Source organism: Drosophila hydei, unplaced genomic scaffold (assembly GCF_003285905.1).
Source record: "Drosophila hydei strain 15085-1641.00,03,60 unplaced genomic scaffold, DhydRS2 tig00008114-arrow-pilon, whole genome shotgun sequence".
Classification (NCBI taxonomy): Eukaryota; Metazoa; Arthropoda; class Insecta; order Diptera; family Drosophilidae; genus Drosophila; species Drosophila hydei.
The window spans coordinates 4,212,093-4,222,959 of NW_022045827.1; the positions used below are offsets into that span (position 1 = coordinate 4,212,093).

At 34.8% G+C, this 10,867-nt stretch overlaps 1 protein-coding gene across 1 annotated transcript; it reads left to right on the forward strand.

The window, feature by feature from the left end:
• The first annotated feature begins 5,328 nt into the window (after window positions 1–5,328).
• On the forward strand, window positions 5,329–7,191 carry LOC111599480 (alpha-1,6-mannosyl-glycoprotein 2-beta-N-acetylglucosaminyltransferase-like). Its single transcript, XM_023315148.2, has 8 exons — window positions 5,329–5,507; window positions 5,556–5,636; window positions 5,696–5,826; window positions 5,880–6,121; window positions 6,179–6,324; window positions 6,380–6,555; window positions 6,608–6,822; window positions 6,881–7,191. The coding sequence occupies exons 1-8, from the start codon at window positions 5,417–5,419 to the stop codon at window positions 7,080–7,082; spliced, it is 1,284 nt and encodes a 427-aa protein (XP_023170916.2). The 5' UTR covers window positions 5,329–5,416; the 3' UTR covers window positions 7,083–7,191.
• Window positions 7,192–10,867: the final 3,676 nt, after the last annotated feature.

Sequence of the window (10,867 nt, forward strand, 5' to 3'; positions counted from 1 at the left end):
TTCCATGCAAAATAAAAAGTTGCTAAGCATTTCGGCTGCTCTTTATTTATTCATAAGTAAATATTTTCCACAAATATACGAAATTCTCTAAGTTGACAACGTCTGCCCTCGCGGCAACATATTCTGATAACTTTGAGCTTTTCTTTTGTTCAGGCTAGAAAAACACGTCAAATCTGTTAACGCGCCAGCTGCGTGCTGCGAATACATTAAAGGAACTTCATACTTTATGGGCGTCGAAATCAATTATCATGCCTTCGTGCTTCCAAATATGTAAATGCAAGTTTAAAACAATTTAAGTAAAGCTAACTAGAGGAAGTGACCGACTACCCGCTATCCTAACTTGAATGTTGTTTGAGTTTTATTAGCATTAGTGGTATATCTATCTTAAAGATATTATAATAAATCTGTGGAAATTTTATGAATTATCGATATATATTGAAAAGCAAATTATACGCTCATATAATCTTTTATGCATATATCTATCAGTTTTACGCTTGAACTTATCTATGTTTATTACGTATACAATATATATATAACTAACCTTAATCAGATGTGAGTCAGAAAAAAAGCTTTATCTTTTATATAATTATTTATATTATAATATTTATTATTTTTATAATAATATTTATATTTATATTATAAATTTTATATATTTATAAGTATTTATGAATATTTAATAAAATTAAATGTGAAAATCTTTCAAAACAAAATTAAATAATTTTATAAATATTTGTAATAATAATAATAGTGAAGCGTGAACTTTAAAGTCCCGTTACAGAATTAAAATAAATTTTCAAAATTAATCTTCTAACAATTACACTTTTTTTGGTAAATATATAATTCTATATTATTAAATTATATTTTGTGTATCGCTTTACAATAAAACATAGTTCTGATTATAATGGCTGTGTAAATTGAGAATACACAACGTGAAACATAAATTATACATATGTAAATTTTATAATTTTTAATGTGGAGCAATATAAAGGGGAAGCCGCGTGACATAATTGCAATTACAAAACATTTGCAGCCATTAAAATGTAATTTTGTGTAGTTTATTGCATTATTCTCTGGGGCCATTAAACTCATTACGAATTGACGCTGGCCAACTGGTTAGTCGTAGCCATTATAAGTGCAGTCGCCCACGCCAACCACCCGATGTGCCGGAGACGTGCACTTATTAAATTTCAATTTAGATGTGGGTTCCAAATGGCAACTGCGACAAAGAATCCGATTAACTGACAGGATGCCAATTTGCTTTTCTTTCTTTTCCTTTTGCTCTCTTTTCACAGACGCACACACACACACAAACGCACATCCGTTATTCAGTTCCTTTTGCTGCAGTTGTCTTATCCTTTACCCAATTTGTCTTTGCGTGCTCTGCGCGTGGGTTACATTTCAAGTCTCTTTGGCTATTTATGGTATATGTGATTTTTTTTATTTGCTTAATAGCTCTTTAAATATACCAATTTAATGCTCTTGACGAACAATGCATAGAAATATATATTGTAGCTAAAACGCTGTCCAACAAAATGGCAGTCAAGCTTCAATTTGAAGCAATTTTGCAAAATTCTTTGATTTATGCTTCCTGTCAGCTCGATTTTAGCGCTGGTCACCCCATTGATGGACACTTTGCTGCTCAATTATGATTTGATGGGCTTTTCACTCGAGTGCCACACATGACACACTCCACTCAGAGCAGCTGAAATTGCCAAACAGTGCCTGTCGGCCTCTTCGGCAAATTCACGTTCAATTCGTATCATACTGAAAGTACTCTAAAAGCTTTGTTGCCCCTCTTGTGCGTAGCGGCAAGCAGTAAGGCCTAAAAGTCATAAACTGATTAGAAATACCTGAATGGACTACTTTTTTTATATAGCAACAACAGCAACATATATAATCTTATTGCAGTTGGTTTAGCAGGCAATGTTCTGGACAAGACGAGGCTGCTGCAAGGTCATTGCCAGATTTGCTTTGACTTCAGTCTGTGGTCCAATACAATTGCACAGAGTAATTCAATTTGGTGTTTGGCTTTTTGATTGAGTATTTTATCATCAGTTTGCGGAAAGTGCAGCATTTTGCTAAGCTTTATAGAAAGCTTTCAATATTTTGATTTACTCACTATCTGATTTTGTTTGTGCTTTATTTTTGCTTTGCGCGTTTTGCTTTACTTATTTGAAAACGTTTCCCATTCGATGTTATCAGGTTGCAGCTTGTTTGCCTTCACTTTGCTTCAGCTGTGCACCGTTGTTTGTGATGGGGGAGATCTAAAACCAATTGCAGTTGTGCCAACATATTTTCCATTTCTTCCGTTGTGCGTTTGTTGACTTAAGTATCGCTGATTTAAATTTCTATTTGTGAAAAACAAATATTTCGTGTCTACTGTTACTCTCAATAGATAAAATTTATTGTTTTAGAAGATGCTCTAAATATGATCAGCATTGAAGTTCATTTATTTATATATTGGAATAATGGAATAAAAAGAAAATTCTTACCAAAATTTGTGGCGCTTTCTATGAACCCATTTTATATTGAATATAAATTGTATTTAAATATTTATCGAGGTAGAGTCGTTTGATCACCTTCCATTTTAATTTGAGTGCTTTTCCAGATTGCTTAATTCGAGTCGTCTTCCACTCGTCCACTACTTTCAGCAACAGCTATCTTTGTATTTCACTCTCTCTCTCTCTTTCTCGCAGTGGGAATACAAGTATTATATGAAAATGCAAACTCGAATAACATTTTAACAACAACTCTATAGGACCTCTTACCCAATCACAACAAAATTAATAGCATTAGAAAATTGTAAACACCAGAGGAGGAGCAACAACAGTATTATATTCTGCTATTAATAATAAATTAACTCGATTAAAAATTAAAAACCCGATTAAATTTTATGTTAGTAATTAGAAATTTATACTAAGTCTCAACATTGCTAAGCCGAAGTCAATTATCAATTAAATTGCGAAACAGAGTTTAGCAATGGAATGTCGAATTAAATTCATTTATAATTCTAGAAGCTTTATATTTTTGTAATTTTATTTGTAATTCTTAAGATATTTTAATCAAAATAATTCATAAAATGTTTTTCATTGTATTTAATATATTTTCCTGTCTGCTACTTGAGGTTCAAATCCATCAAACACTACACGTAGTGAAGTAGATTATTATAAATCAAATTATATTCACTTTTTCTTCTAAGTTAATCTATGTGTAAAAGTTTTTACATAAAAAAATGAATTCTATATATAAATTCTGCTTACCGCTTTGCTTTTCTTTTTATAGCGAATAATTCGAAATGTGTTTATAGCAGGGGCTGCATCAAGTAAGTGTAAACTTTCAAATGGAATTTGTAAGCTTAAGTAAAATAAATTCCTGTGAATTGAGCTAACAGATGTGCTATGTTGAGCTGCATAAGGGAAATGATTGACTACGTAATATAAAAGAGAACACATCGAGGCATTGAAGTCAGTCAGGAAAAAGAATTGAAATGAACCGGTCTATTGGTCTATTGTTCTTCGTACTGACCGTATTGATCTATTCGGTCGAAAATACGTCAAATAATGAAACTTTTGCCAGACTGGAAGCCATGGTACTGCCACAGTTTGTGACGTCCCGGCAAAAAGCACTCGGTGATTTGGTGATGAGCCCTTCGAAGAACAGAGAACAGGTACGCCTTCGCCTTCGATCGATTCACAGTTTATTAATTAATTATCTTGCAAATCTATCAGTGGCAGATCAAGAAAAACTGCAAACCAGTCGGGATGAATTGCCATTTTGCCGAGGAGTGTTGCACTTTCCTATGCCTGCGGCGTTTCAATGAATGCGTCTTTTAGAAACACATTTTAATTTTATTTATTTTTTTAAATAAATGCATTACAAAATAGTTGAAAACTTGCAATTTATTTACGCGGGTGGCTGTGTTTGAATAAATATATTGAAATATATTTGAAAGGAAAACTCTGTGTTCTAGTTTCTGCTTTATTTATTTATGTATATTTGAGTAGAAGAAATATATATAAAGCAAATTTGTTTCTTAAATTGTGCTTTATTGAAAAATAAATAAATTATATTTTATTAGAAATAAAATTAGTTTTATTAAAGATATGCTATAGCTTTATTTTCCTTTTCTAGGTTTACTTCATCTTTACATAAATAAAAACTTGTATTCAATTTTCGTCCTTTCTTTAGCTAATATTATAAAAAAATCGATTTTTTTCAACTTGTTGCATTTATTCTGAATGTTATTCATTGACCCTTTTTGCTTTGAGAACTACAGAATATACTCTATTGAATCCATAGATGGGCATAAGACCTAGATTAATTTCAAAATGTATTATTTCATCCAATTTCAAGCCAATTTGAACATAAATAAAAAACGACCAGAATATTTTTGCCATTGTCCCAGCATTAAAATTCTATTATGCTATGGTCAAAGCATAAAAATGTGGCAATTTGCACCAAAAAAACTCGACTTGGTTTCGGTTATCGTCATCATCATCAATCTTGTGCTTAAAATCCGGCAAAGTGTCAAAATGCCAAGCAATTTACAAATTGAAGCGGAAGAATGTTGGCAAAGTCAGCTGCCACGTATTGATGGCTTCGGTTTTATGGATTAAAATAAATAATGTAAATGTCAATGTTTTCTAAATATGCAATTTAAGTTGAATTTAAGATGGGACATCGGAGTTGTTTTTAGTAAAAAATAAGATTAATTTATCTGAATCTAGACATAGAGTAGTTTAATCCCAGTACAATTCTCGGCTTTTAAAAATTTTAAAAAGATTTTGAAGAAAAGCTACCTTAACGGCTAGTTTGATTAATATATTTCGTCCCATGTTGCAGAAACATAATATATCAATAAAGTAAGTTCAGCCAAAGGCACTTCATACTGAAGTCATTCCGCAAATCAACTTCAAGCATTTGCCTTTAAAGTTGTCTCAAGGGAATTCTATTGAAAGCATATCCCGGCAGTAAACAAAGAAACCGCATCGAAATAACATTTCAAATTCCAGTGGTCACAAACAGCCTTGAATCGTAGAAGAGCAGCTCATTCCAATCTGTATATTACCTACATAGCAAGTGGATGCCAAGCTGTGGCCACATTTATTTTCGTTTGTTAGGTAAATAGATGAGCTGGGGTCGCATTCACCTGTCTAAATACTTTTCATCAGGGTAGAAATGTAATTTCACTTGACTTTTCCCCTTGAAGTGCGATCAATATTTACCTTAGGCCAGTTCAATTGACTGGTTGAGTGGCCATCTTTGGCATATCAAATTGTTTTGTTACCTAACCAGCTAAGCTGAGAACACATTCAGTAACCAGATCTTAGTTGAAAAAAATACCTAGTTGGCTTTGCAAACAGTTTATTGTGGCTAAACAATAAGTGAGCTCAATTGCAAAATACTTGACTGAATCATGGCCAAGAAATCGAAGCAAATATACTGTCGACTCATTTCGATGCTGATCCTAGGCTACGTTATGCTGCAGTATTTCAGTCTTCAGTTCAGTAAGTATTCATAATTTATATAATCCTCGCTTATTTATGACCATTTAGTGGACTATTCGAGCGACAGGTTAACAGACGACTCAATGTATAAGAAAATTTCTAAGAAATTTAATATGACCAAATTCTTCCGTAAGTAGCTCGATTTATATTGTGTGCAGTGATAACCATCTAACTGTCGCCCCGTTTAGCCCCATTTTATCGTGTATCAACAATTTCGGTCATCAATCGTTATATCTCGGAGGTCAACGAGGAGCAGGAGATATTAAATGAAAGAAAATTTGGACCGATAGAAAATAGTTCAGTGGTTATTGTTATACAGGTAACTAGAGAAAGTGCAAACACTCAGAGAAGTACATAAAACTTTGTCAACAGGTACACAACGGAGCTAGTTACCTGCAGAGCTTGATAGAGAATCTGTCGCGTGCAAGGGGCATATCCGAGGCTTTGCTTATATTCTCACACGATTTCTACGACGATAAGATCAACGATTATGTCCTGGCGATTGAGTTTAGCAAGGTGATGCAAATCTACTATCCACATTCCATACAAACGCATTCAAATAAATTCCCTGGCACCGCTCCACACGACTGTCCTCGAAATATTACGAGACTCAAGTAAGTCATAAATACTTTCAGCAGTCTCCTCGAAGGCTGAGTGTCTATTTATTGCAGGGCTTTAAGCAAACGATGTAATAATGCACTCAATCCAGATCTGCATGGCCACTACAGAGTCGCCGAATACACACAGGAAAAGCATCATTGGTGGTGGAAGGCAAATCAAGTTTTTCATAAGCTTCAAGTAATCCACAATTTTTCGGGTTCGTAAATGCTTCACTAAAATCTACGGCAATCATGAATTGCTCTGGTAATTAGGCTTGGTTTTATTTCTGGAGGAAGATTATATTGTAGCCGAAGATATTTTGTATGTTCTCATGAAAATGCAGCAAGTTGCCAATAAGTTTTGCTCGGATTGCAATGCCTTTTGCCTGGGCAACCGCTTGAATTCCCTGAAACTTCTCTCCAAACAAGATATCATAGAATATTCCAAGGTGAGTTGGGAACTATGAGTGGGCAGGCTAATCGTGCTTGCCTTTTCACCAGGTTCAATATTCAGCCTGGTCAAGCGAACAGCATAGTATCGCACTGGCCTTTAATAGAACCACTTGGTCGGCCATACGCAGTTGTGCCCAAGACTTTTGCACTTACGATGACTATAAGTGGGACAGATCCTTGGAATACGTAGCCAAAAATTGCATGGAACCCAAACTCAATGTGCTGGCAGTCAAGAAATCTCGTGCTTTTTCCACTCGAAATTGGTAAGGAAGCAGTTTTGTTGTTAGTTAATGCTTCTAACTAATACATACTTCTGTGCAGGCCAAAACTGAACGTGTCCAAGACAGATGTGGAACTTCGTTTAGCGAGTAAATTTGGCCAGCTATATCCGTTTAAGCTCAAATTATCCAGCTTAATGATGAAAACCGAGCAGCCTGTTGAACAAATTAGAAGCGGCGAATGGGCTGATCCACGTGATCATCGGCTTTGCCTAAGCGCAGCTAATGCCGTAGACATAAATTAGTTAGCGTTAGTTAATGTAGCTAATCTTCTATATAGTCGGAAAACGTTATATATGAACTTAAGGTATCATATCAATATTTATATTAAACAAAGCTGCATTTGATGCACTTACGTGCGTAAGACAAGGAATCTACTTAGCTTTCGTGATCAAATCAAAAAATAATATATATATAAATATATTTATAAAAAACATTAAACTATATTTTATTTTTTAAAATATACCTGTATATGTTTATTCAGAAAACATAGAATTTAGTAGCCTAGAACAAAGCATCCAACGAAGCATCCAAAATGATTACTCTTCCGTCTGTACATAATGTTGGTGTCAAACTTTCTCTTGGTGCATATATAACAGATTCAAGCCAAATGCAGAAACTCGACCATGCTTAACTTTAAATTTGCATTTAAATGAATGGCGTCGATGCCAACGACAAAGGGCAGAAGCGTATGAGAGCAAAGAGCAGAGCATACCAGAAACTCCAATATGAAAAAATTGAACCAGAATAAATATTAACTTCAAATTTATTTATTTTTTTTTACTCTTGTTTAGTTAAGTTTAGTGTGATAGAATGTTGCAAGGCTCTACTGAAATTCTATTAGCAAGTAATTTAATGAAATGTTTAAAACGTAAAGTGTGAATGATCGCTATATGGATACATATTTACATTAAATGTTGAAATATTTTAATAAATAAGAAATTTTGAATATTTATACATTTCTTATGTATTAAAATATTTTAATATTCAATTTTGTTACATTTTTAAAATATATTTTTATATGCATCAATTGCTCTTACGGCAAGTCCATAATTTATTGATTGCCATTTGGTTGAGTACCGTTGACGGGCTTAATTTATGGAAACATTTACGTCGTTACATATTCTTTACAAATTAATGGTCAGTTGAAGAGCCAGTTAAGTGTAGGGCATGTCGATTAAGAGATACCCTGAACCCTGTGCAGAGCTGCTATTTCAATGATAACCAGACGAGCATGGCTGCCAGTTGGTCATCCTTTATGAGCTCTGCCACACCTTCGGCTGTCCTTCATAAAACTAATATACCCTGGTGTCCCGCTCTCAAAGGCGGCAGGGTATAGTAAATGCTCAAATTGAATTGAATTTCAGTTTGCGCAAATAATTAATCTTTTTAGACATGTGGAAAATTGAGTTAAGCCAAATGTGTTAAAATATTCATCGCACTCTACAAATAATTCACAAAAACTGTAATCACAAATGTAAATAATAAATAGTTCACAGAACAACTTGAATATAGGGTTACGCATATCAGTTTCTGTTCTGTGATAGAAAATCTTCCACTGCAATTTGGTTGGCGCTCTTGAATCACATCTGGCAGTCTTGACACGGGCAATGTGTGAAAATATGCATGTTTCGCTGTGTCAGCATTTGGCGGAGTTAAAGCCAAATCGGAATCCTGTGACACTTGGCCAAAAAGAAAAGCTGGAAAGTCAGCCAGCAAGTAAAAATGTCTGCGCAGCGCCAGCTGGGAGGTGGAAAATGTGATGACTTTTTCGCACAAACTTGGCTTATGTCTATAAACGTTATATGCTCCACTTGGCTTGATTAGCCTTGCGTATTTTACTCAAGTGCCTGTGGAAAACGCTGCGTATGAGTTATTTATTGTGTTGCTTTTTGTTGATAGCACGCAGAGTGAAACTTTGGCGGGTTTCCTCGCAGTCAGCTGTGCTACCTAAAGCGATTTCCTAACCTCAGTTGAGTAAAGTAAAGTGCTTCGAATGGCCTTTGACTAAGATGTCTGCATCAGGCAAATAATTTATGGCGCTTCCATGTTTTTTTAATTGTCTAACGACAATGGAGCGCGTTGGCTATTTAATTGCACTTATCTCAATATTGATAAGCCAAGGACAGTTTGTGGCGCCACTCTTTAAATGTCAGCCCTTCGCCCGCTTCTTGGTCGCTGACTCTTTTGTGCGGCTATTTACTCAGTCAACTGTTCACGCATTCACTTTTGGCCTAGTGCTCCAGTTTTCGGGCGCATTCATTCAAACACGTACTCACTGTGCATTCATGCGTTTTATGACCCACTGGCGGGCAACGTTTGACTTTTTCACCGCTGCGAATGTGTGCCCCACAGCACCACAGCGCCACAGAGTTGACCCAATGCTGCTTACCAATTGTTAACCTTGCCAGTGGCGCAGGTGAGTTTATATACGGATATAAGCAGCTGCATAGGTCGCTCACCCATGGCTTAATTATATTCTACTGTTAAGCTATATGGGAACGAATATTTCGAAACTTGCTTTGTTTCGGTAACGCCTTTCAGTCGTTGAGCTTCTTTGTCCATTGTGCGTTCTGTGTGTGACATTACTAAAAGCCAAATGACAGCTCAAATAAAAACAAAGCATTAATAAATGCCATAAGAATTTTACTACACACGATGGAATTCAATATAGAGCTCTATAAGCAAAGGACAGCTATAGATCTGGTTTTCTTTGCTTTGTAAGCTTAGCTTTACTCATGACTTCTATATACCCTATATATACCCTACATATTTTTTATGCACTAGCTTTGCTGTAGTCAAAGCATGGCCAGGCATAGCCCACACTGTTGGGAGTCCTTTTAACTTGCGTTTATATTAGGGCTCACTACATTTAGGGCACGACATAAGACCCCTAAAGTTGTTGACTGTTTTACCCCCATGAATGCTTAGCTTTGCTATGTAGTAAGCTTAAAAAGTAAATAAATTATTTTATTAATAAAAGCGAGTTAAAGAATAAACGCTTTGAAAATGTAAACTGATTAAAATAAAGCAACATTGTTAACAATTAATTAAAAAGGAATTCCATGAATAAAAATATATAAAAAATTAATTTACATATATGTTTTGCTTGATATTTTAAATGAACAACTATTGCAAGACTTATTATTAATTATTAAATTATAAAAAAGTAATGAAAGTATTTATTTATAAAAAATAATATATAATAATTCTTGCAATACTTTATAAACATTTTTTATTTTTTACATTTTACATCAGCTAACGACGCATAATACAATTTAATTCAATTAACGCTTAGACAAGGCACAAGCAGAGACAGATCAAATCAATTGAATCTCTACCGCAAAAATATATCTGAATCAACTAATTGTATAAAACAAGCCGGAAAAGATACGACGTGTTTTATCTGCTCCATGAACGCATATCCTTTGGCTCACGCGCACCAATTTGGAGAGAGGGAGAGAGTGCTGCACACTATTTGGCTTCGCCTTATATTTCAGCGCACGTATTTAACATAAATTGCTGAAATCGGGATCAATATGCAGACTTGCCATTCGTCAAGCAAACCAGATGAAACCAAAGCGATACGAAAAATGCAAAGCCAGCAATCAGCTCTGCCCGCTAAGCTACATTTGCCACACATACGCATAATCAATGGCTTCAAACTGGCAGGGTTTTTATGTGTGTATGTGAATTTGGCAGCTTTTTTACATTTCTGCATCATTAAGTAGCTGAGCATGTCGAGAATATGCTAATAACTGGGAAAACTGTTACCACACAAGCTTGCAAAACACACAAAATACACCAGCAGCAAGCAGAGTCAAGTATACGCTATGTTGTGCGTTTCGGTGTGTGTGGAAAATATTTTTGTATTCATTTTTTTATGCACGCTATTTGAACAAAGCTCTTGAGCCCTGTGCCATCGTCTGCCATATCAAAGCGGAGATGATTCAAAGGAAAGCTTTAAAATAATTGAACTAAAAATATAAAATGGGTTAAATTTGTCTAAGAAGGCTACGAGATCGTTCAT

Coding starts and splice junctions, on each gene's coding strand:
- LOC111599480 (XM_023315148.2), top strand. CDS start 5,417: ATGGCCAAGAAATCGAAGCAAATATACTGTCGACTCATTTCGATGCTG. Junction 6,325..6,379: donor AGTAATCCACAATTTTTCGG/GTTCGTAAATGC, acceptor TCTGGTAATTAG/GCTTGGTTTTATTTCTGGAG. Junction 6,823..6,880: donor GCTTTTTCCACTCGAAATTG/GTAAGGAAGCAG, acceptor ACTTCTGTGCAG/GCCAAAACTGAACGTGTCCA.